Below are 26207 nucleotides of genomic sequence, written 5' to 3' on the forward strand. Positions count from 1 at the left end.
ACAATAGGACCAATCTTAGAAACAAATTCATATAGTCTTGCATAAACAATATACCGTATTTTTCGGCAAGTATGTAGGTTTGGTCTCAACACTGGTAAGGACGGTGTAACAGCATAATCTGCTTGTACACTTTTTGCTGGAGAAGGGACATTAATAAGACCAAACAGATTGGGTGAACGGGAGTCAGGGCTACATTTTTCACAAATATGAACCTTATTGATTGATAGGCTAAATGATCAATGCAAAATAAATCTGTAGTGACTTATACCACTTTTCACGTGTATTGGTTCAGGTGATGCACCATTAGATTCAAACCCTTTGTTTTCAAACACAACTAGAGAAACATTTTGAAAACTGTCAGAACAAATGTCTGGATTTTATGAGCAAATTGAAATTGCAATATTTGAACATACAGTGGGGCAAATAAGTATTTAGTCAACCACTTATTGTGCAAGTTCTCCCACTTGAAAATATTAGAGATTGTTAATGTGGGTAAACCTCAACCATGAGAGACAGAATGTGGAAAAAAAAAAAAAAAAACAGAAAATCACAATGTTGATTTTTAAATAATTTATTTGAAAATCATGGTGGAAAATAAGTATTTGTTCTATACCAAAAGTTCATCTCAATACTTTGTTATGTACCCTTTGTTGCCAATAACGGAAGCCAAACATTTTCTGTAACTCTTGACAAGCTTTTCACACACTGTTGCTGGTATTTTGGCCCATTCCTTCATGCAGATCACCTCTAGAGCAGTGATGTTTTGAGGCTGTCGTTGGGCAACACCGACTTTCAACTCCCTCCTCACCCCATGGCGTCAAAATGATAACAAGAACGGGGAGCAAAAATCCCAGAACCACACAGGGGGACCCAGTGAATGACCTACAGAGAGCTGGGACCACAGTAACAAAGGCTACTATCAGTAACACAATGCGCCGCCAGGGACTCAAATCCTGCACTGCCAGACGTGTCCCCCTGCTGAAGAAAGTACATGTCCAGGCCCGCCTGCGGTTCGCTAGAGAGCATTTGGATGATCCAGAAGAGGACTGGGAGAATGTGTTATGGTCACATGAAACCAAAACACAACTTTTTGGTAGAAACACAGGTTCTCTTTTTTGGAGGAAAAAGAATACTGAATTGCACCATACCCACTGTGAAGCATGGGGGTGGAAACATCATGCTTTGGGGCTGTTTTTCTGCAAAGGGACCAGGACGACTGATCTGTGTAAAGCATGGGTGTCCAAACCTGTCCTAAAGGGCCGCTGTGGGTCCTGGTTTTTGTTCCTATCAATCGAGCACAGACAGTTTAACCAATGAAGTTTGTGCTGAAACAAGCAGCACCTGACTGCAGTCAACTAATTACACTTGTGAGACACCAGATTGGTGAAAAGATGTCTTCTTGTTTAGTAGGAATGAAATCCAGCACCCACTGCGGCCCAATGTGGAATAGTTTAGACACCACTGGTGTAAAGGAAAGAATGAATGGGGCCATGTATCGAGAGATTTTGAGTGAAAATCTCCTTCCATCAGCAAAGGCAATAAAGATGAGACGTGGCTCAGCAAGACAATGATCCCAAACACACAGCCAGGGCAACAAAGGAGTGGCTTCGTAAGAAGCATTTCAAGGTCCTGGAGTGGCCTAGCCAGTCTCCAGGTCTCAACCCCATAGAAAATCTGCGGAGGGAGTTGAAAGTCCGTGTTGCCCAACGACAGCCCCAAAACATCACTGCTCTAGAGGAGATCTGCATGGAGGAATGGGCCAAAATACCAGCAACGTTGTGTGAAAAGCTTGTGAAGCGTTACAGAAAACATTTGGCCTCCGTTCTTGCCAACAAAGGGTACATAACAAAGTATTGAGATGAACTTTTGGTATTGACCAAATACTTATTTTCCACCATGATTTGCAAATAAATTATTTAAAAATCAAACGATGTGATTTTCTGGTGGGGGTTTCCACATTCTGTCTCTCATGGTTGAAGTTTAACCATGGTGACAATTACAGGGCTCTGTAATATTTTCAAGTGGGAGAACTTGCACAATTAGTGGTTGACTAAATACCTATTTGCCCCACTGTAAATTGTATTAAGTAGTTAAATTAACATACACAACAAACTTGCTAATAATCTGTTAACCATTTAGGAATGCAAAAAAAAAAAAAAAACAACATTTGTCTTAAGACCACTCAACATTGTCTGTCTAAATAAATAAGTTAAATATAACAGGAAAAAAATGGATCCTTCCTTCAGGTTAACATTACTGCTTTTGTCCACAAGTTCAGCCAAACTCAACAAGAAATGTTGTTGTTTTTTTTTTAACTCGATTATGATTAATGCATGATTATCTGAAAATTTTTCTACATAGGCTGCAAGTAACATTTTTTAAATAAATAATTTTAAATAAATGTAAGTCATCGGCCAATCAAAGGTGCGTTTGAGGGGAAAAAATGGTGAAAATAATTCACTTAATAACGGTCAGGTCAATTCTATCCTTAAAACATATGGGAAGACAATATAAATGACCTATATAACTAAAGTCATTATATTAAAAATAGGTTGCTTAAAAGTTGGTTGGGACATCGTGAAAAGTTGGTAGTGTTATGTCCCTATGCAAACCTACGCCCTTATATTTAGGACCATAAGGCGCACTGGATAATGAGGTGCACCATCAATGAACGAATTTATTTTCACACATAAGGCGGATCTGATTATAAGGATCATTGGTTCGTTGTTATTTTTTCTTTATCTTTTAAAAGTACACTTCCTTTATTTACATTAGTTTTAAAACATAATCATTATTTGTCATATGGTTTATTCAACGGTGTGATGAATGTATGTCTTCAGCAATTAACTGCCTCCACAAAATAAGTTCGAAGTCATTAGGCACAACCAGAATTGACTATTATGCTGAAGTTAAAGCAAGAAAGAAAAGAAGCAACTGACCAGCTTGTGGGTGGGTATCGCAGGGGTCAAGCTGTGGAGTGATCATGCTGAGTGTACAAGCTGACGAGACCCTCCAGGCGTTCCCAAACAGTAGAGGAGTGCTTTCTATCATACCAGCGGGAGACCTGAAGGGGCATGTTAAAATGTAATTGGGCTTGATTATGGTCTGGAGCAGAGGACAAATCAAGGTGATGATCATTTATGTCAAGCAAGTTTTGTGATGCTTGAACAAATTACTTTTACATGCATCGCATTTGCCACAGATTTTGGTCACAAGGGAGGAGTCTATTGCCACCCAGCTCACCTGGATTTTGAAGAGTCCATTGACTGTGTCACAATGTCTCACTTTGACAATGCATTACAATGCATCTGCATTATTTTCAGGAAAAGAGCCACAGAATTTCCTTTTAGATGACAAAAAAAGCACATACTTTATGTGCAGTAACTAACAGGGCTAAGATATAGTGCTGTATCACACAGAGGTGGTTACATATCCTACATTTTGGAATAACTTTGTATTATAATTTTGCTTAGGACAACAGTGAAAAGAGAATATATTGCTGCAATGTAATTTAGTCAACAGACAGTACATTTCATAACTGTGTACATTTACTGCCTCCTTAAAAAAGTCAGCACCAAGCCATTAATGTCACTGACAGCAAACCTTCAGTGAGTACGCTCCAAATTGTAAATTACCATCCTGAATTAAAGGTAGGGGAGCACAGGGTCATTAAAATCCAGCAACTCTGTGATGTTGTCATGGAGGAGTACATTGTGGAGACAACCTGTTAGGCTCTGGTGACCTCTATTGTCAAGAGGCCTAAGGCAATGCTCAAACAAAATAGTGCCTTGTACACAGATTATTGACATATCAGCTTTATAGTGCATTCACTTTTGGTCGCAGTGTATAATGATAAACATTAACAGAAGAGTTCTATGTATGGTGCGGGGGGGGCACATTTCCCCACTTTTTTTTTTTTTTTTTTTTTTTTTTAATAAATATCCTCAAACACGTTTAAATAGACAAAACTGACTGTCTCATCACATTTTTTTTAAGCTTAGTTCATTTTGAGTGGCTTTACCCCTTGTATTGTGTTCGGGTTAAAACTGATGCTTTGTCAAGTTTGGGTATGCATGTATGTATGTACTTTTTACATACCCAAACGGGTCAATATTGACCCAAAAGCAATGCGCTGCAAGGGTTCAGTATTTCCTGACTGTGTTAAATCACAGATCAAATGTGATCCACTAGAAAAAAATATAGGCAGATTTCTATCACAATACAAGTGATACCCAAGCCTAATTACCCTACAGTAGACAAGTTACATGAAGAAATCACTGAAATAGCATTTGAGTGACAATGTGAAGTCAGTCAAAAGATCTGAAAAAGTTGCAACAAATACCATGATCCAACAAAATTAAAGAGAAAGAGTAATTAACATCTTTAGGTTGAGAAAGTGTAAAAATGCCACTTATTGGAATGCTATCAAACCACGTTGAGAGCCATTAAGCACCATAGAGCAACATGGACAGTAGTGGAAAAAAAATTCCCGCCCAGGCAATACTATATTCCTATACCTGAGTAAAATATTTAAAGAGGAACATAAAACTTAACAACCTGAACCCCAAAGTTAAAATTGTGTCTACTTTTAGACTACACGTTAATTCCACTTTGTTCTTCTGATAAACATCACCTCTAGTCCCATGCCCTTATGTATATCCTTTTACAGCTGTTGAACAACATTCGGCATTTATGGCTGCCCATTACGACACGGTACAGTGGACCTCTAACAGTAAATTCCTTGTTGAAAAACTGTGTCCTGTTGAGCGCTCGTCTGGCTTGTCTGAGACGAGCGGTGTGCATTACAGAAAGTGTGAGAAAGAAGTCCACATATTGAGCTACACTATTTTAAGATTACAGTAACTGACCAAATGCAACATATTCAAAGGTACTATACATTGTCTATCTATAGATTTGTAATCACAAAACCACTATACTTCTTCAAGTACAAATTACGCTGATGCTAAAAGAAAATGAAAAATAGAGCATGCTTATTTGCCATCACAGGGAGCATCTTAGTTTTTTTTACTTAGTACACAAAGATTTGCATACTTACAGGAAGTCATCTTGAATGTTGCCGTTGAAGGTTCCACATAGCCCCACTGTATTATCTTTCCACAATGCACTGGCCGTCAGGTAGAGACGAAACTCTTTCCAGTTGTACTGCAGACGTACACCAAATGTTGTCTTCACTTGGAGGAACATGGATGAGAGCTCTTGGATGTGGAAGTTGTCTTCAACAGATAAAGAATAGACATTAACAAAAGAAGCATCTGCACTATTTACCTGTACATTATTGTTTTTACACAAGCCGGCACACTGAAAACCTTTGTCATGAACTTACTAACCGCACATCTGGAAACCCTAAACAGTAGATCAGTGTTCATTTACACATTTTACAAAACTCAGTCATTCAAATATTGCTCACAGAGCACACCTGTTGCTTTTATCATTCAGATTGATGGAAGCCGATAAAAGATAAGTTACCGTCAGAGTAGGGCAAGGAGATGCGGTACTGCCCAGCGATGTAGACCTCACCAATGTGGCTCAGTGTAATTTCCATTCTAGGATCCTCATCAATAACTAAATTTACAGATTGGATGCAGGACCCATCCAAATTCTGTAATCAAAAACAGATGGCATGACAAAACTCCATTAAACAGTTCTGATGACTTGCAGGTATACTGGCAGTAAGCACAGAAAGGGTCATGATGTTTGTATTAGTAGTACAATGAATACAATGCGTAGATGAATGTGAAATTAAGTGCACTACATAGTACATAGTTTCAATCAGTTTAGTAAGAATTTGTAGAAGAAACCTTCCCTTTTTATATGATAGGATATAGCAAAATGTACACAGTCTCTCGCCTGGAAATAACAGGGATCAGCTCATGCCACATCTTCAGGATTTGTAAAAATGGTGATGCAAACTCCATTCCTACTCTACAACACTTATTTTAACAAGGGTTGAACTGGAGCCTATCACATCTGACTTTGAGCAAGTACCCTGACAAAGGGAAACAAACAATCATTCACATTCACACCTTAGCAAAATGCAGTCTTCAGTGAAGCTGCTATTTTTGGATTACTTTGCAAAGTTCACACATGATTCGAAAACCGTCATTTAAATAACCAAAATCTACACAGGACCCCATACTATATGACAAAAAGTGTCCCATGAAAGTAGCTACATTATAACTCTGGATTGTCCTTATGATCATTCATTACTGAAGTACTTTTTTGTACATCTATGTAAGTTATGATAATATTCATGTTAATTAATATTAATGTTTTGACAATATGAAGTTGTACTTATTACTTCACTACATTTTAAAGCAGGTAACTGTACTTTTTACTCCACTACTTTTCAAATTGCAGCCTGCGTTACACGCTACTTTTGTTTTCTTTTTTTTCTCATTGTAAATTGATAGTTTCATTTTCATGGCTCCAGTGCAATCGATAAGCTCTGTGCAACTTTACCGTAACTGAACACTAGAGGCAGCAACACACGTACAAGCAATTAGGCAGGTGAACAGGATATTGACCAATAAAAACCACCACACTTTTGTACAGTAAGTGGCGGTATGCACCTGAGGCAAAGTTTAACTTAAGACATAGTTAATGATCCTCGTGCTAAATAGACATGATCAGTGTTTTAAATACATGAAACGTGGCACGAACATAAAGCAACAAGCGTTTGGCCCTCAAATCATAACCAGATATGTATAAACAGTTAGTAGCAAGTCTTTAGTGGGTTAGAAAAGTGTCTTTGCCAAGCGAAGACTGGGCGAGGAAAAGTGAAACAGCGCTACTGCTGCGGGGGGGACGTTTATTGATTTGCACAGGCGCGTGTTCGCCCAGAGTGGTTGACCCAAACCCTCTCTATTGAAGGTAAGAAAAAGGGCTTTTTTCTCAATTAAAATGTCAGGGCGTTGTGTACTCATCAGAGCATTGGTGGAGCATTCATAGAGTAGAAAAGTAGTTTAAAGTGCATGCAGGATAAAAAAAACACAAAAAAAAACTCTTAAATAGCATTATTATGTGAATTAGAATCATATTTTGAGACGATTCGACTACATACAACAATTTGGCAGAGTGCAGATGACGAGAAATTAGTCTTTTAATCTGCCGTTTAGCCCCACCTATCATTATAGCGCTCTAGCGTCCCCAGCTGCATGATGACGTCGGCAAGGTAACGATTTTAGCTGATTTAGAATTCAGCCAACTGAGGGAGAAGATTCAGAACGAGGAAAATGCGACATAGAGAAGCAAAATGCCATCATTGTTTTAATCTCTCTACTCCAATATTTTTACAGGACATTCTTTTTATCTAAGTATTTTTCCCCAATTGTTAAATAAAAAGTATGGTGTTGACAAATAATAGTCTTGTGCCAAATTGAATATGCAATATTAAAAATGCATTTATTCAGTACAACAGGGCAAAATTACTACATAATGGTCAAAACTGCCGACTTCTTAAACCTCCTGAACGGTATTTTATGTCACCGGAGTAATTCCGGTTTTAGTCATTTGCCTGCTCCGACATGGGGAGACGGAGGAAAGAGCATAAACAAAACAGGAGGCATGACAGCTAGGTGACTTGCTAACCCGAACCGAGTGGCTTTTCCAAGTCTTTTTCTCGCCTTTCGAAAACGAAAAATCACTCAAAACTACCCCGACTCATGTCACACACGGCAGCATGGTTGATGTCTTTACCAATCGGCCAGCCCCCGGCGGAGCAAGTTTCGGCTTGTCGTTCTGCTGCGGCCCTGGCAGGCAGGCAGTGAGTGCTTGTCGCCGGTGGTCTGCCGAATTTCGCACCCTTATAATATTTTCAATTCAATTCAATTCAATTTTATTTGTATAGCCCTAAATCACAACAAGGTTGTCTCAAAGGGCTCAAAGCTTTTGTGGTGGTGAATAAGCCCTTCTTTTACATTCAGTGGGACTCTCAATGTTATCCAATGGTGCCAAATAAACAAGTTACTTCATAAACATACACGTGCAACACAAAAATGGACACAATGGACAACGAGACGAGAGCGGCGGGCTCCCCGAGCCCAAACCGTAAAAAGAGCATTCTGGGAAGGCACGCGAAGAGGACCGAGGGGACTGGATGTCTACACAATCAAGGACTATAGACTAGAGCTGGGGGATGCTCGGAGCCAAGCCGAGGAAAGCGCTCTGTGGGTGGGCACGCGAAGAGGACCAGGGGGGGGGGGGGGGGGGGGGGGGTCGGGTGGAAGTCTACACAATCGAGGACCGGAGACTAGAGCGGGAGGCTGCTCGGGGCCAAGCTGAGGAAAGCGCTGAGTGGGCGGGCACGCCTTTATCGGCCGGTGACCATAGTGTGCGACCAGCTGCCGGCCGTGGGGCCTTCTTGGTGGACAGGGAGTATTGTCACCCACAAAATACAAGCCACTTCCTTATTAAAACGTTTGCCATGATCCCAGTATTTGACATAATATTAACACGAAGCTAACTCACTTCCATGTCCGTCCAATGGTTCCTCAGTTGTCGGACTTGTTTTGCCCATCGCGGTGAACAAGGATCTTTTGGAAATCCAAAAAGCCTCACACCACTTTCCCTGGTGTAGCAACAAAAGCCTGCAGCACATTGGCCTTGCGTGACGCAAAAAAATAAATGAATTAATCCGCAAAACCAGCTAAATCCGCAGTCCCTCTGCATGCTACAGTAATGGCTGTATTGTGAAGGTAATCTCTATCGCTGACGTCACATTTGCCTTCTTCCTCAACTTGAGAGACTAGCCTGAAGTCACTCATTTTCATGGTGCGGGATTCAAGATATTGAATAAATATATTAATCGCTTCCAGACACATCCAAGTGGTCCATTTCATTCAGGAGCATAAAATACTACTGGTGTCAACAATAATCGATGCGGCGATGCATCCCGATGCGGGGCAGGGACGATTCGATTCGATGTGGGCAACAAGCCGAATTGATTCAGCGCATTTTAAAATATATAAGACTAATAGCCAAGATCTTGAGCCCGAACCGGACCCAACCCGACCCGAATTTCGGGCCGAGTCGGGCCCAAAATGTCAATGATTTACGTTCGGGTTGGGTCGGGCCGGACTTCTCGCTCGCTTTTTTTTTTTTTAATAAATATATATTTGTATACTAAAACGATGTATGGATGTTAAACTAAGGAATATTTGTTATAAAAATAAATAAATTGGATAAAACAGAGAGAAGGCGCTTTGGTAATCACAAACATGAGCCGCAGCAGAGCCAGTGCATTGTTTGCGCACATGAACGCCGTGGTCCCACCCTCCTTTTAATCTTCCCCTCGCGCTTTGGCCTCTCCGCGAGTCTGCAACCTCATCCTCGTATTTCCTTTCCTTTCCGGGTAGCTGGCCCACAAATAAAACGTAAAATTTCGGGGGGGGTTTCGGGCTTGGGCATACAAATAAAAAATGAAATTTCGGGTTTTTTCGGGCTCGGGCCTGCAAGGTAAGTTAATTGCTCGGGCCGGGTCGGGCTGGATTTTTTAGGCCCGAACTACGCTCTAATATAAGTACGTTCAAAAATCTTCCCTGCGCAATTCCGGTGATGCAACAAATTTGGTTTCCCCTTTTGTATTATTATTCTCATGTATACCTGTAGAGAAAGCTACTTTACATTCAAAGCAATGCAGGGGGGACGAGGAACCCAAATCCGCTTCCTCACCGGAGTTATGTCACAGACATGTGCGGTTGCAATCGAGAGAGCAGAGAGATAGGACATAACATAACAATGGCTGGAGCGGAGAAAGAGGGAGTGCTACTGTGTGTAAAAAAAAAAGAGAAAGCCCTGGTCTCATTCAAAGCACTAATTAAATGCTGTGATGTTTTTTTTTGTTTGTTTTTTTAAAATATATATATCTGAAAGTATACTATTTTCATTTGACTTCAACCAGGAGTGACACAAAAGCCAATAAAAAGTTGTTTAATGTCTGACCGCTTGTGTTGCCTCATGATTCACGAAAAATATGCTTTGCTTTAGAATTTTAATGCATCCCAGGCTTTAATGCATCGCGATGCATTGCCGAATCGAACCGAATCGAATCGTGGCCCTCTGAATCGTAATCGAATCGAATCGTGAGGGCAGTGCCGATACACACCTTTATAAAATATTGCGTGTATTATGAAATAAACATGCTTTTTTTTTTTTTTGTCACAGGCACTTTAAATAACTCTAAAAAGCCTGTATAGTCCCTATAATGTTGAATGCATCATTACTTCTTCAAACCACTTAAACTGAAATTCAATATATTGACACTTACAAGATTTGGGTTTCTTGATGGACAGAGGGGGGAAATTAGGGCATTATTTTTACCGTAAAAGTCAAATGAAAAAAACACGGAGTTGACTCACAGCTCCGCAGGGAGCATTCTGGATGGTGACTGTGAACTTCCCGGAGTTGCGACTTTTGGCAAGGACATACTGGCACATTGCTGGAAAGGTGTAGATACGCCCATCGAATGACTGAAAAAACATATCGCCAGTCACAGAGCATTCCCCTGTTGGACAAGGAAGACAATTCCACATTAAGTATTTTTGAAATGATAGTTTTTTTAGAACAGAAGTGGTAATTCATTTAGGCCAACATATTTTCATCCCTACACCTTTATTGATCGGTGCAATAAATGTTCAAATCATGAATGGAATTATTGGAAAATATGAACTATGCCATTGAAAACGGATATTTTTTTGCAACTACGTTCGAATAGGTGAGATTTTGCAAAATATCACTAATCCAACACTTCTAGCTAGTTATTAGCTTGCAAAACTTGATCACATAACTTTTATTGGTTGAAACAAAAACAAAAAAACGGTCATCACCATAAATACTTCCAAAATTTTATTTAGATCGACACAAAACTCCAGCTACAATAGGTCAAACCTATGTAGCAGACATCTCCGAAGTTTCTAGTCTGTACTACAAAAACTGTTTGTTTCACTTGCGCTCAAAAAATGTGCTCCTAATGAGCTTCCCAGTGGGCACATTTGGATCTGGCGGGCAAAGTTCTAGATGACCCACCAACGGTCGTCCTGAGTGTGATTGTCTATTAGTGTCTTTACTGTTGAGGTTGTGCAGTCCCATGGGTTCTGAACTTGTTTACCCATCTGTAGATCATTGAGTGTGCAGGAAATTCATGACATCCGAACCGTTCTTTGAATTGCAATCAAGCTGCATGGATAGACTTCAGCCGAAAATATGCCTCAACTGTCAGTGTCTTTTCCTCAGTATCAGTATGGTATCTCAAAGGTCAAATTTGGTGGACTCTTAGAATATGAATTCTCCTTGTTACATCGGAAAACTGAAAAGAATTGATTACTTATTAGGGCCCGAGCACTAAGCGTGCGAAGGCCCTATTATTTTGCAAAGGATTTTTTTTTTTTTTTTCAGGGCAAATGAAAACGGCCAATTTGGAGGCCTGAACATGCACGAAAAGTCACCAAAATTTGCACATACGTGCGGAAAATTGTAAATTTCGATAATTTTGCAACGTTGAAAAAAAATGTAACAAAATGGCTCAGTGGCGCCCCCTTGAAATTTTAAAATTGGCCTATAACATTAGGGTCTGTCAACGTAGAGCAATGAAATTTGGGGAGTCTATACCTTGTCCAAAATCGCTCCAAAAAAGCATTGGCACCCATATTCCAAACCCAACAGGAAATCGTTTATTTTGGATCGAATATGAAATTTTTATCGATTTACAGGGTGCACATTTGAGGCCTTTTCGCCAAGGGAGTTAGTTGGATCATCTTCAAAATTGGTAAGATTGTTCAGGAGACATAGGAGGTCTTAAGTTTTTAAAATGGTGCGTTTTCATTCACGGGTCTGACCTGGGCGTATTGCCAAAGTCGGCCATTTTTTCGGCAAAATGACAAATTCAGTAAATGACTAATAGTTCCTTCACACAACGTTCAATCTTTTTCATATCTGGCATGTATGTGCGACATCCCACCCTTAACACGAGTGCATTGAAATATTACCCATTAGGCCTAGCGCCCCCTAGTGAGAACAGGAAATGCCTTTTTTTACGAGACAGGTTCCTCCTCTAAGGAAAAAAAATCTGTTGACCTCAAACCTGCATCAGGGGAGCCTTAAGACCTGTGTTCAGGTGCCTGATGAAAAATATTGAGGTTTCGTTGAAGCGGAGGGGTCCAAACAGGAAAGTGAAAATGACCGTCAACAATTTGTCTCGAAAAAGACTTTGAACAGTCATAACTCGGCAGATATACAACATATCTGCGCCAAACTTCCCGTGCTTGTTGAGAGTCATACTCTGAAGGGTCTGGTAGGGGTCATTTGCATCAACTCTACAGTGCCGACTAGTGGCGACGGAAAGGAGTTTTAAAAAAGGCCTTTCCTATTGGGTTTTTTCAACGTAGAGCAATGAAATTTGGGGAGTCCATACCTTATGCAAAACTGCTCCAAAAAGTCTCTTGCACCCATTTTCCAAATCAAACAGAAAATCGGTTATTTTGGATCGAATGTGAATTTTTTATCCATTTGTAGTAAAGTATACATTTGGAGGCCTGAACATGCACAAAAACTCACCAAATTGTGCACATACATGCGGCTTTGCGTGGATTTCGATAATCTTGCGGCGTTACAAAAAAATGTAACAAAATGGCTCAGTGGCGCCCCCTTGAATTTTTCAAAAAAGCGTTTCCTATTAGGTTTTTTTAATGTAGAGTTATGAAATTTGGGGAGTCGATACCTTGTGCAAAACTGCTCCAAAAAGTCTCTTGAACCCATATTCCAAACCCAACAGGAAATCAGGTATTTTGGATCAAATGTAAATTTTTTATCAATAAACAGGGTGCACATTTGAGGACTTTTCGCCGAGGGAGTTAGTTGGATCATCTTCAAAATTGGTAAGATTGTTCAGGAGACATATGAGGTGTTAAGTTTTTAAAATGGTGCGTTTTCATTCATGGGTCTGACCTGGGCGTGGTGCCAAAGTCAGCCATTTTTTCGGCAAAATGACTAATTCAGTAAATGACTAATAGCTCCTTGAAACAACGTTCAATCTTTTTCATATCTGGCATGTATGTGCGGGATCACACCCTTAACAAGAGTGCATTGAAATATTACCCATTAGGCCTAGCGCCACCTAGTGGGAACAGGAAATGCCTTTTTTTATGAAACAGGCTCCTCCTCCAAGGAAAAAAAATCTATTCACCTCAAACCTGCAAGAGGGGAGCCTTAAGACATGTGTTCAGGTGCCTGATGAAAAATACTGAGGTTTGGGTGAAGCAGAAGGGTCCAACAGGAGAAGTAAAAATGACTGAACCCATTTCGTCTCACCACAAGTTTTGAACAGTCATAACTTCTACAACACATCTGCGCCAAACATCTCGTGCTTGTTGAGTCATACTCTGAAGGGTCCTGTAGGGGTCATTTGCATCAACCCTACAGCGCCAACTAGTGGCAATAGAAAGTCACTAATTTTTTCTAATATATGTCCAGTTCTTTTCAGGTTGGTCATTGTAATTTCAAGACCTTTTGTAATACTTATTTCACGGCCCATGTCCACATGTCTCTGTCTGTTGCCGTGATGACCCTTTGTTCGCCATTAAAAGGATTTTTTTTTTCAGAGACTCAGGCAGCTTATAGAGCCACAGAATTTGGCACACTTGGTCGAATTGGCCCAGTTAGAAGATTCATTTTGGTTTTGAATAAGGGCTTGGTTGCACAGCTCAGTAGCGCCTCCTTTTTTGTAGTACTCTTTCCAATAGGGGTTTTTATCTATTAAGTGTGTGAATTTAAAGAGGCGACTTTCGAGCATGTTAGGTTCTAAAGAGGTGATTAGAGAGGACGATCTGCCACCACCCTGACCTGCACACTGTCCGAGTTGCGTGACGTCCGAGTTGCGCAAGATTGCGAGGGCCCGTTCAGTCCTGCTTGCAGGCCTAGTTTCAAATGTTATTCAAGTTTAGGGAACGACCGGGTCTTTTTTTTGTGTGTGTGTGTGTGTGTGTGTGTCACTCTGTAGTTCATATGTACGTTGCAGAGACCAACCTGGGCAGTTGTATTCGGTGCAGTTCCACAGTCCATCCACACATGTGCTAAAACACAAAGCAAAGATATTCACACATTGACAATTTGGATAATTGTGACAGATAGAATAAATAGTTAGAAAATACAACCCTGATTACAATGAAGTCATTAACTTAGAATTTTATGGCTTCAGTTGTGACAGATGGCTAAAAAGACTGACAAAGTTGAGGAATTTTCATCAAACATCCACAGAGGAACACGGGGATTGGGAACAGGCGTGTGCCATGATTGGGAAAAAACTCAGCCTGAATTGCTCAGTCGTTAACAAGCAAAGTTAGGGCAAGCTTCACCTCTTTGTGAACAAGTGCTTAAGAACATTTTCAAGTTGGGTTGGGAGGACAACAGGAGGGGCTAAAAACAACACACTATGATGCGCGGATCTCTAATATCGTGTTTAAGTGTTTGAATCTCTCTGCACGCCGCTCGGCCACTCGTCTAGAGTGACCTGCGAATGCTCGACCAGCAACCCCCTCACCTCGTTAGGCTGCTGATATTGAGGGGCCCGCGTATGATAATCCATCTAGCCCATTAGCCCATTTTAATTAGTATGAAAACAGTAACATTTTTCAATATGTTTATTGATGGCACTGTACTTAATATGAATACAGTGCATTGTGGTCATAAAGACTACTGATGCACCGATACCGATACCAGTATCGGCAAGTACCAACAAACAGGGCAACAATACTATTTACTAGTAAACACTGAACGCAGCTTTTTTTTCTCCTGAAAGTCACTGCACTCTTTGTTGTGTGATGACACGTGATCACTTTGCATGCCAAGCAGCTATCGCTATTGGCCTGCTCCAGACCAATGAGAGGGGCCAATAACCGCTCTCAACCAATGGCGGGGCAGATTTTTCACATGTGGGAAAAACAAACTACGAGGGTAAAATGTCAGCGATCTGGACATATTTCAGTTTATAATCTCCATCGAGTATAATAACTGCATGCGAGATTTGTGGCCTGAAAGTTTTGAGAGGTTGAGTTAAATCGACCACTTTCAATACCTCGAACCTGATAAAGCATTTGAAGATGAAACGTAAATGAACACAAAGAGTTTGAGGCTGCAACATCGGGGACTGCTATCCAGAGGAAGGGGGCTGGACCAGAGCAACAATCTCTGGTCAGTTCACTACGTCTACTTTACTTTTATTGTCTTTTACTGAAAGAATTGCCGCAGTAATTTGAGACCTGTTCCTAAAGTAGAGTAGCCACCTTTCAGAAATAGAAATAAGGGACTCCCCCTCCCGCCCAAAGCTGTACAGGCGACGAAAAAAGGGACATCCCGCAACTCCTAAAATGCAAAGAAATGTATCTATTTATACAGTATATATTACGTATTGGTTCAATACGAAACGCAACTTTTAATTCCCAATTCGGAATGATTCCTCATTTCAAAGGACGGGTGGCAAGCCTATTCAAAAGTGCTGTAGAAGTAAGCTAAGCTAAATGGCTAAGTTTATGTTGCTGCTGGTGCACAGAGAGGGAGGCTAATAGAGAGACATGATGGTGTGGTCAATTATTATTACTTATAATTTCATGAAAGTTGCACTGTTTGGCCTTTGACAGCAGATACTCAGGGTTTTAAAAAGTTTATTCAGTTCATTCATTGTATTTTTACTTTCTTACTGTTGCGCTGGTATTATACATGTTTTAATTTCACAAATTTAGCACTATTTTGGCCTTTGAGAGCCAAAGGTTTATTTAACTATAGTCACCCATACCAGGTATCGGTATCGGGGCCCAAAAAAATGGTATCGGTGCAACACTAATAACTTACCAGTTGTTGCATTCCTCTTGTATCATTTGTCCAGATGGATAGAGGGCACCGTGAAACTCACAAGGACAGTCAGAAGGGGGAACACAGCTCCCATTCTCAAATATCAAACCTGAGCCAGGACAAGCTATTGGTATTAACAAGCTATTAAACATTCAAAAACGGTGCAATACAAATAGAAAATGAAACTCGCCATCTTGACAAAAACATCCGTCCAGACAAGCCAGCCTGCTATCGGTGCATGTCTCCTCTTGCTTACAGGATGCTGGGCAACAGCTGATACATTCCAGGTACTGTAGACCTTCAGGACACTGCTTCACTGCTTTCCATGAAATCAGATAAAGAAAAAACATAAAAAAGTGTAAAAAAAAAAAATGTAAACTGCTTAAAACTGCATTTACATTTGAATTCTAGCCTCTGACAAAAAAAGACAGTAAATGTTTTTACATTTTGTTGGCATGGGGTCATATTGGGTAATCCAAAAGTTACAGAAAAATTGAAACATACCACACTGTGGAATGTGGTCTCTCCACTCATTCAGTGGACGGTTGGCATGGGCACAGGCTCGGGAGTACTCTATAAACACTTGACATACTGCATCACTGGTTGGACCAGACCTTTAATAGCGAGTACACATTTGGGTAAACTTTTAACGGGGTAATATCAGCCAAATTGATGCAATTTAAATCTTTTTTTTCTTTCTGATTAACGTTGTGTTACTAAAGTTATTCTTTGTTGTTGTAGAACAATAGAACTAGTTTCTTTTTTATATATACCTGTATATAATTAACATAGATACAATTTTATGCAAAGATGTACAGTGGGGAGAACAAGTATCAAACACTGCCGATTTTGCTGGTTTTCCCACTTGCAAGCGATGTAGAGGTCTGTAATTTGTATCATAAGTTCTCTTCAACTGTGAGGGACGGAATCTAATACAAAAATCCAGAAAATCACATTGTATAATTTTTAAATAATAAATTTGTATTTAACTGCATGAAATAAGTATTTGATACATTACCAACTCGTAAATATTTCGGCTCTCAGTTCTTTTTTAAGAACCCCGCCTGTTCTCCACTCATTACCGGAGGTAACTGCACCTGTTTGAACTTGTTACCTGTATAAAAGACACCTGTTCAGATGCTCAAACAAACAAACTCCAACCTCTCCACAAGGGCCAAGACCAAAGAGCTGTGTAAGGACATCAGGGATAAAATAATAGACCTGCACAAGGCTGGGATGGGCTACAGGAAAATAAGCAAGCAGCTTGGTGAGAAGGTAACAAATGTTGGCGCGATTATTAGAAAATGGAAGAAGTTCAAGTTGACGGTCAATCTGCCTCTTTCTGGGGCTCTATGCAAGATCTCACCTTGTGGGGCATCACTGATCATGAGGAAGGTGAGGGATCAGCCCAGAACTACACGGCAGGACCTGGTCAATGACCTGAAGAGAGCTGGAACCAAAGTCTCGAAGAAAACCATCAGAAACACATTACGCCGTCATGGGTTAAAATCCTACACCGCACGCAAGGTCCCGCTGCTGAAGCCAGTGCATGTCCAGACACGTCTGAAGTTTGCCACTGACCATCTGGATGATCCAGAGGAGCAATGGGAGAAGGTCATGTGGTCGGATGAGACCAAAATGGAACTTTTTGGTCTAAACTCAGCTCATCATGTTTGGAGGAAAAAGAAGGATGAGTACAACCCCAAGAACACCCTCCCAACCGTGAAACATGGAGGAGGAAACATCATTTTTTGGGGCTGCTTCTCTGCCAAGGGTACAGGACGACTGCACCGTATTGAGGGGAGGATGGATGGGGGTATGTATCGCCAGATCTTGGCTGACAACCTCCTTCCTTCAGTGAGAGCCCTGAAGATGGGTCGTGGCTGGGTCTTCCAGCATGACAACGACCCAAAGCACACAGCCATGGCAACTAAAGAGTGGCTCCGTAAGAAGCATCTTAAGGTGCTGGAGTGGCCTAGCCAGTCACCAGATCTGAACCCAATAAAAAATCTATGGAGGGAGCTGAAAGTTAGTGTTGCCCGGCAGCAGCCCCGAAACCTGAAGGCTCTGGAGAAGATCTGCATGGAGGAGTGGGCCAAAATCCCTGCTGCAGTGTGTTCAAACCTTGTCAATAGCAAACAAAGGTTTCTGTACCAAATATTGAATTCGATTTTTGTGATGTATCAAATACTTATTTCATGCAATTAAATGCAAATTTATTATTTAAAAATCATACAATGAGATTTTCTGTTTTTTTTGTATTAGATTCCATCCCTCAGAGTTGAAGAGAACTTATGATACAAATTACAGACCTCTACATGCTTTGCAAGTGGGAAAACCAGCAAAATTAGCAGTGTATCAAATACTTGTTCTCCCCACTGTACTATCGAGAATTCTATTGACATCGTGACATATTGACATATTGCAAAATGTTTTCTTCTTCCTGGGGAGGACAGAAGATAACTGAATTGCACTGCTTTAAGTCATCTCTGCTGGCAGTGATCAGAAATGTCAAATGGATTGGCCATGTATCACCGTCAATGGCACTGCAATATAATCTTTCACTTCTAGCCCTTCAACTTTTAATGGATTGGGTCTCTACCATCAACATTGGCCATCCGTGAGGTAATGAGGATGGGTGAACAGGCACACAAAAGACTAATTAGACTATTTAGACCAGCAATTTCAAAGGGTGACATCTACCTCCCTTGGGGTGGTAATATTAACCTCTTCAGAAAGAGACTTAAGACTACTTAAGATTTTTTTTTAACTGCTTATCTAACTGGCAACTTAATTTTGGTTCCTCTTAAGAAACAGGAGAAAACGTCAGAACAGTAACAATACAGAACAATACATTTCTTTTATACATACAATTTTATCTGTGATTGGCTGGCTCACCTTTGTGAGAATAAGCGGTAATAAAGATGAATGCATGATTGAATCAATGATAATATTTTTACGTCTCTAATTTTAAGTAGGTCATTAAAAGAGCCATTAAAAGAGATAGATGTACAATCCATTTGAAGTATGGTCACAGTAGAGTAATCATTTCACTAACCTAAAAATGACAATACAACCTATCATAACATGCAAATTTTTTTCTGTTTTGTTTGTTTTTTCCTTACAAGCAGATGTCGTTGAAGCAGCTGGCCATGTAGGACAAAGGGCTGACAAAGTCATGGCAGCTTTGGAATGGTGGATCCAGTAGCATTAAACATATTTCCTCAACTTTCTGGAAAGAATAAGGAGTGAATTACAATCATATTCAATTTTGGAAGTAAATCTGAAAATTATTGAAGGGGAGAATGTTCCCTTTAACCACAATTAAGTGTTCCTCCACCAGTTGTGATACTGTAATACTACAAGATCTGTTTCCATGAAAAACAAATAATCATGAATAAAAAAATAAATAATAACAAGTTCCAATTAATAAGCTTGGTTCAAACAAAACAGCTGATGGTTTTACAGTTTTTAGAGTTTTTTTTTCTTTTCTTTTTAATGTGATTTTTGGGCTGCACGCCCAAATACAACAGCAGGTGAAGGATAATGGCAATGTGACCAATGTGTTTGGTAAAATCTCACCAAAGGATACATATAATTGGTCATAGGTTATGATTTTTTTAAGCAACTTGATAGTCAATTTCTGGTATTTGTAAATTTTATGCATTTTCATCTGTTTTACCACATTGATAGATGTCATGCGCACTGTAAATCAAAATTGCAGAGGGGGTACAGAATTTAAAAAGAAGACGTATTTTGGATAATTTTTTTTCTGTTAACAAAGCGGTCTGTGACACTGCCTCATACCAGCATGACATCCACACCCAACGCTATACAAGGTGAGGGGAAACTAGAGGGAACCATGGGACACTGGTCCTGGAAAGGTGCTGTCTCCAGCCAACTGTTTCCAAACATTTCTATTTCATGAGTCAGCACACCTGCAAAATAATGCAGAAGTTGCCACATTGAACACATTTTGAGGAAAGATCTACAAAAAATGACAATAAATATTACCATAGCTTGTCCTGAGGTCATCCTCTATATCTGCATTGAAGTTCCCACAGAGGCCACATGTTCTTCCCACAAATTCTGGGCTGAGTTTAATGTAGACTGAGCCACTCTTTCCCTCCCAGGCCAGCATGAAGCCTTGTGGCTGTGTGACTAACACATACTGAGAGAGCTGCTTTAGATGAATGTCATGGATGTAAGTCGGAAGCTGCAAACTGGATATTAAAAAATAAATAAATTTTAAAAATTGACCAAAATCATTTAATTACAAATTAATAAATAAATTTAAAAAAACAGCCGGACAAATTCTATTCCTTTTTCAACATTTAAATAAAATGTTGTTAGTGCTTGAGGAAATATGAAAATAATTTCTTGATCAGTCACTCAGTTGTTTTACTGTGTAGGAAAAAATATGCAAATTATGAACAAGACCCAGGACATGTATATTATTTCCGACCAGGTGGAAGGAAAGAATTATTGAAACACTCAATTCCGGGGAAAAAGTTATGGAATCATCCCTGTAAACTCAAATTCCCCAAACTAAAGCCTGAATCCGATTTGATCAGCTCATTAGTCTGTAGTTAAAAAGGAGTGATCACACTTACAGTAGGTGAGCTGTTGCACCAAAATGACTGACAAGAATCATGGCTCAAATACAAGAGATTGAAACAAAGGAGAGGATTATCAAAATTCCTAAATTAGGTAAATCATCGCACAGTGTTGCAAAATATGTTGACTGGTCACAGTGACAGTAGTATGAAAAAGTATCTGAACCTTTTGGAATTTATAAATTATTTCACAAAATATTAAATGTGATGGTTCACTGACTTACTTTTCCCCCCTCTGTTATTGTTTGCATTGTTTATTTTGTTTTGCAAAATATTTTGAAAACCTATAAATGTTTGGGTGGTTTTAGTGAAAGCAGACACTGTTTTTTTATCTGTGTTATTTTGACAAAGATCAGATCATATTTGATGGTGATTTTATGCAGAAATATGAGAAATTCCAAAAGGTTCAGATACTTTTTCATACCACTGTAGCTGTCCCTAAAATCTGGATCGAGGACAAATTACATGGGAATGTTGTCAAAGGCAAGCAGAATGGATTGACAGCAAAGTGTCAAGACAGAAAACTTAGAAGACTTACAATATGTCTCAAAAACAGAATGAATAAAAGAAAATGAACAAATGGGACGAAATGGAGTCAACATATAGTATGTTACTAAAATGTGAGATACCAACGAAAGTAAATGTGATATACATACAGTAAAACCAAAGGAACGACATCGTGAACACCTGAGGAGAAAAGAACATTGTCTAAGCAAGGAAAAGCTGTTGATGGCTGGATGAAAGTCATAATTATTCCGTGATTGATCAATGGTTAGCTTCTGCAGCTGGGGTCGGAGCGCCAAGGCCCCCGCCTTTGGCTGCCGCCCAACTCCCTTCGCACCCGACCCTTTGGCCCATCCCACAGGTGGTGAGTCCATTGGAAGGGGAACCCACGTTGCCTTTTCGGGCTGTGCCTGGCTGGACCCCATGGGGACAGGCCCGGCCACCAGACGCTTGCCTTCGAGCCCCACCTCCAGGCCTGGCTCCAGAGGTAACCCGCGTCCGGGCAAGGGAAACTTACCCAATGTGCCCAACCAGTCTACATGTGTTTTGTGGATTTGGAGAAGGCGTTCGACCGTGTGCCTAGGGGAGTCCTGTGGAGGGGGTCGGGGAGTACGGGGTACCGAGCCCCTTGGTAAGGGCTGTTCAGTCCCAGTACGACCGGTGTCAGAGTCTGGTCCCCATTGCCGGCAGTAGGTCGAATTCGTTCCCAGTGAGGATTGGGCTCCGCCAAGGCTGCCCTTTGTCACCGATTCTGTTCATAATTTTTATGGACAGAATTTCTAGGTGCAGCCAAAGCTTTGAGGGTGTCCGGTATGGTGGCCTCAGCATTGCATCTCTGCTTTTTGCAGATGATGTGGTGCTGTTGGCTTTATCAAGCCGTGACCTCCAACTCTCACTGGGGTGGTTCGAAGTCGAGCGTGAAGCGGTTGGGATGAAGATAGGCACCTCCAAATCCGAGACCATGGTCCTCAGCCGGAAAAGGGTGGCATGCCCGCCCTCTCCGGGTCGGGGATGAGATCCTGCCCCAAGTGGAGGAGTTCAAGTATCTTGGGGTCTTGTTCACAAGTGAGGGTAGGAGGGAGCGGGAGATTGACAGGCGGACCGGTGCAGCGTCTGCAGTGATGCGGACTCTGCACCGGTCCGTTGTGGTGAAGAAGGAGCTGAGCCAAAAGGTGCAGCTCTCGATTTACCGGTCGATCTACGTTCCTACCCTCACCTATGGTCACAAGCTGTGGGTCGTGCCCGAAAAAACAAGATCCCGGATACAAGCCGCCGAAATGAGTTTTCTCCGCAGGGTGTCCGGGCTCTCTCTTAGAGATAGGGTGAGAAGCCCAGTCAGGGCTTGGTGTCGATCCGCTACTCCTCCGCGTTGAGAGGAGTCAGTTGAGGTGGCTCGGGCATCTGGTTTGGATGCCTCCTGGACGCCTCCCTGGAGAGGTGTTCCGGGCATGTCCCACCGGCGGGAGGCCCCGGGGTCGATCCAGGACACGCTGGAGAGACTATGTCGCTCGGCTGGCCTGGGAACGCCTTGGAATCCCGCCAGAGGAGCTGGCTGAAGTGGCTGGGGAGAGGGAAGTCTGGGCTTCCCTGCTAAAGCTGCTGCCCCCGCGACCCGACCCTGGACTAAGCGGAAGATAATGGATGGATGGAAAGATGATCAATAGTGAATCTGCACTGGGCAAGGTGATTATGTTGCAACTTTTGATTTGGTGTCATTCCAATGAAGTATATGAAGACAACTGCCTGCCAACATGCCAATTTCCACAGTCATTGATAACACAGGGCTGCATGATCGTAAAAGGCATTGGGGAAAATGGCTGTTGTTACATCTTCAACAAATGTACAGGTTCATGTTGACATTTTGGACTTAATCTTATCCCATGAGTTGATAGGATGTTTAAGGATGATGAACTCATTCTTCAAGTTGACAATGAATCTTTCCATCAAACAAAAACTGTGAAAGCACACGTATTAAATGTACGCCACGGCCTGTATATGGTCAAGATCTCAATCTATGTTGTGGAATTCGTCCATGATAAAGTTCCAACATGAAAAGCTGATCCAACAAATGCAATCAGAGAAAGTTAGAGTCAGTTTGATTGGGTGTTTGTCACCCATTAGGTCCATGCCTCCGAGATTTATTGAAACTAAGTATTAGTTGTGTGTTTGCTTGATCATTACATGTTTTTTCCCCTCAGAATTGAGTGATTCCATATTTGTATCTCTTAGCTGGGATGGAAAAAGTTAACATTACTGCGTACCTACCAAATTTCTTTCCTCTGTTTTTCTTTGAAAGAAGTAAAGTTGCCTTTTGACATTACTTTTTGTCATTTCTATTTATTTATTTATTTATTTATTTTTGTACACAGTAAAACAGAGTGAGTGAATATGTACCGGGACTGTTGATTTCATCATTTGTTCGGTATCAGTTTGTAATAAAAGGGAAACATATTTGGTAACAGGTGAATTCACCAGTTTAATAAATGCTGCTGTAATGAATATACAGTGATACCTCGTTATACGAACGCATCAACATACGATCCTTTCGACAGTGGACGTAAAATTTGATTTGCCATTCGTCTCGACATTCTGTGCGCTCGAAATACGACGATTTACAAAAGCATCCCAATTTTATTGTTTTCCCGTAAGACATCAGAACGGCGGATTTCCTTGTGAGAGAAATCAACATGGGTAAAAAAAAAAAAGGAAAAAGATGACACTCACCATTGAAATTAGGAAGGAAATGATAGAAAAATATGGGCGTTGGGTGCGCGTCAGTGAACTGGCTCGACAATACGCATAGGCGCAGTCTGACTTTTGGGTCAGGGGGCGGCACAACATGTTGATTACCCCGCAACAAAAACGCTTTTTAATTTACAATTTATTACTACTGTTATTATAACTGTGATTAGTATTTGGAATGTGTTTTGCCATGTGTAATTGTACCTGCAGTATTTGTTAAGGAATTAGCATAGGTTTTTAGGCTGTGGTACAAATTAATCAAATTATAATGTGTTCTAACGGGAAAATCCCGCTCAATATATGACCATTTCAAACCAGGTCCTGGAAGGAATTAAATTCGCATGTAGAGGTACCACTGTAACATGCAAAGGAACTCATTCATATAAAAAAGTCCTGAAAATAATAGATTATAACCGTGTTTCCACTCCTAACCTTTGCCCTTTGAATGTCACGTTGTTGGCGTGCAACCGGATCTCACCCTCCCACGTAAGGAAGAGGCTGACCGAGCGCTGGCAGCTGTAAGGCTCAGAGTCACAGCCCGGGTCATTGTGCACCTGCAAACAAAAGGATGCTTTGCAACATCAAAACACGTCCATTTAAAAACTCAGATATTTGGACAATGATAACATTCTCATTACATTTTGATTGCTTGTCATTGCTGGTCTTCAAAAAGAAATTTTATCACGTTTTAACCCATTTGTTCATCAGTATGTGCAGCAGAAAAAAATAACTAAACTACAAAACCCCATAAGCCATAAAAGTAATGTTAGTTAGGTGGGGTAGTTTGTGGCAACATTCAAAAGCCTTTGTTAGTTTTATCATTATTCTACAAAGTAAAAATAAAAAAAATAAAAGGATTATTCCTAACCCTGAGAACTCACCTGGACAACAATGCTTGCTTGTGTAGTTTCCTCACAGTCTTTCAGCAATGTGTACGTACATCGGCCAGGAAAGTAGTAGTAGAGGCCGTCAAAAGTCTCAAAGTTATATTGACCCCAGGTCCTGCATGTCATCTCTCTCTCAAAGCCACGATTTGGTACTGAACGAATGAACCAGAAATTAAGAAATAATACCATCTCAAACACATATGAAAGTGGGAGAGTGATAAAATAATGTCATTGTGCATTGCTGACAAGCAAACATAATGTTGTTTTTTTTTAATGACAGGTTACAAGCAGCTGATTCCCGTTTTAAATCTGTAATTCCACCATCTAATTGATTTATAGTTATTTAATCTCAACGAAAGCATGATCACAGATTTTTAAAACTTGGTATACCTGTCTGACACCTGTTTCCAGTGGCCTGAAATAAGCTGCAGTCACATGATTTTGACTGAGTGCACCATCCACCGTTCAGACAGTGAAAGGAACACGATGCTACAAAAAGATAAGAAAGTAGTTGAAGTTCACAGTTGCTAAGGAACTTAAAGACCTGGTAACAAGTTCATAAATGCATGGATCACCAACATTTCCAGTTATTGTATTCTTCAAAACAGTTCAGAGTACGCTAGGGTGACCGTATTTTGATTTTTTTTTAAATGAGGACACTCGGCCCAGCCTCGCGATACTTCAATTTTACTTGAAGTTAACTCAAAGATGCCTTTTAACCTTAATATATTTTTTTTTATAAGTGTGCCTCTTCCGTCTGGATAGAAAAATTCAGTTTTATAGAAAAAAATAATAATAATAATAGCTATATAACCAAAAAGACAAATTCAAATTCGCTGAGGTTACCTAACAGACTTTGTTATTCCTAAAATAATAATGCAAGAAAACACTGGAGTTAAATAGTGATTTTTTTTTTTTTAAATATGCCTCTTCTGTATTGGTGAATCTTTGAATCCTTGAACAAAACAATAGATGTCTTTTCAATTCTTACTGTACAAATAAATCATCTAAAACAATGTTCTAAATAATACATCTTCTGTAGAAAATCCAGCTATAACAAAATGCTCATTTCTCTTTCCAGTAAAATAATGTATAATAATATACAGCGGGGAGAACAAGTATTTGATACACTGCCAATGGGAAAACCCATTGCCAGTGTATCAAATACTTGCTCTCCCCACTGTACATATACATACATATATATATATATATATATATATATATATATATATATATATATATATATATATATATATATATATATATATAATATATACTGTATATAATAATGTAAATTAAACCGTAGCCTCAAGACTACCACAACAAATGTCATTGACAAATTCTTATTCCCACTCAATTATTATTTTCATTCAATGTTCTAGATTACATGCAAAGAATAACCGAAATAAACAGAAAAACATTTCAACCAGCATGTTTCCAACCCAGCACTTAAAAATGGCATAATGCCTAGCGCAGCTTAGCTAACTGACAGCTAGCACCGGTAGCCGAGGCAAAAATCAAACATTGGTATAAAAGTTTACGCAAGTTTGTATTCAAAGTAGAATAAAGGTATTTTTGACTTAATAACACTTTTAGGTAC

The 26207-nt window shown here is 40.2% G+C and overlaps 1 protein-coding gene across 4 annotated transcripts in view; it reads right to left on the minus strand.

The window, feature by feature from the left end:
- The window catches only part of otog (otogelin), a 97607-nt gene that overhangs the window by 65400 nt on the left and 6000 nt on the right, over positions 1 to 26207 (minus strand). For 3 of the 4 annotated variants that reach the window (XM_057851623.1, XM_057851637.1, XM_057851647.1), the window contains exons 5-18: positions 24998 to 25096; positions 24602 to 24759; positions 24153 to 24274; positions 19873 to 20081; positions 19666 to 19796; positions 18984 to 19090; positions 16363 to 16472; positions 16049 to 16177; positions 15859 to 15967; positions 14038 to 14084; positions 10377 to 10522; positions 5488 to 5620; positions 5057 to 5234; positions 2940 to 3064 (exon numbers count right to left, since the gene is read on the minus strand). In XM_057851623.1, the coding sequence (XP_057707606.1) occupies positions 2940 to 3064; positions 5057 to 5234; positions 5488 to 5620; positions 10377 to 10522; positions 14038 to 14084; positions 15859 to 15967; positions 16049 to 16177; positions 16363 to 16472; positions 18984 to 19090; positions 19666 to 19796; positions 19873 to 20081; positions 24153 to 24274; positions 24602 to 24759; positions 24998 to 25096 (1803 nt within the window). The remainder of the gene's footprint in view (positions 1 to 2939; positions 3065 to 5056; positions 5235 to 5487; positions 5621 to 10376; positions 10523 to 14037; positions 14085 to 15858; positions 15968 to 16048; positions 16178 to 16362; positions 16473 to 18983; positions 19091 to 19665; positions 19797 to 19872; positions 20082 to 24152; positions 24275 to 24601; positions 24760 to 24997; positions 25097 to 26207) is intronic. The other variant, XM_057851630.1, reaches the window with a different exon arrangement.

This window comes from Corythoichthys intestinalis, chromosome 1 (genome assembly GCF_030265065.1).
Source record: "Corythoichthys intestinalis isolate RoL2023-P3 chromosome 1, ASM3026506v1, whole genome shotgun sequence".
Taxonomy (NCBI): domain Eukaryota; kingdom Metazoa; phylum Chordata; class Actinopteri; order Syngnathiformes; family Syngnathidae; genus Corythoichthys; species Corythoichthys intestinalis.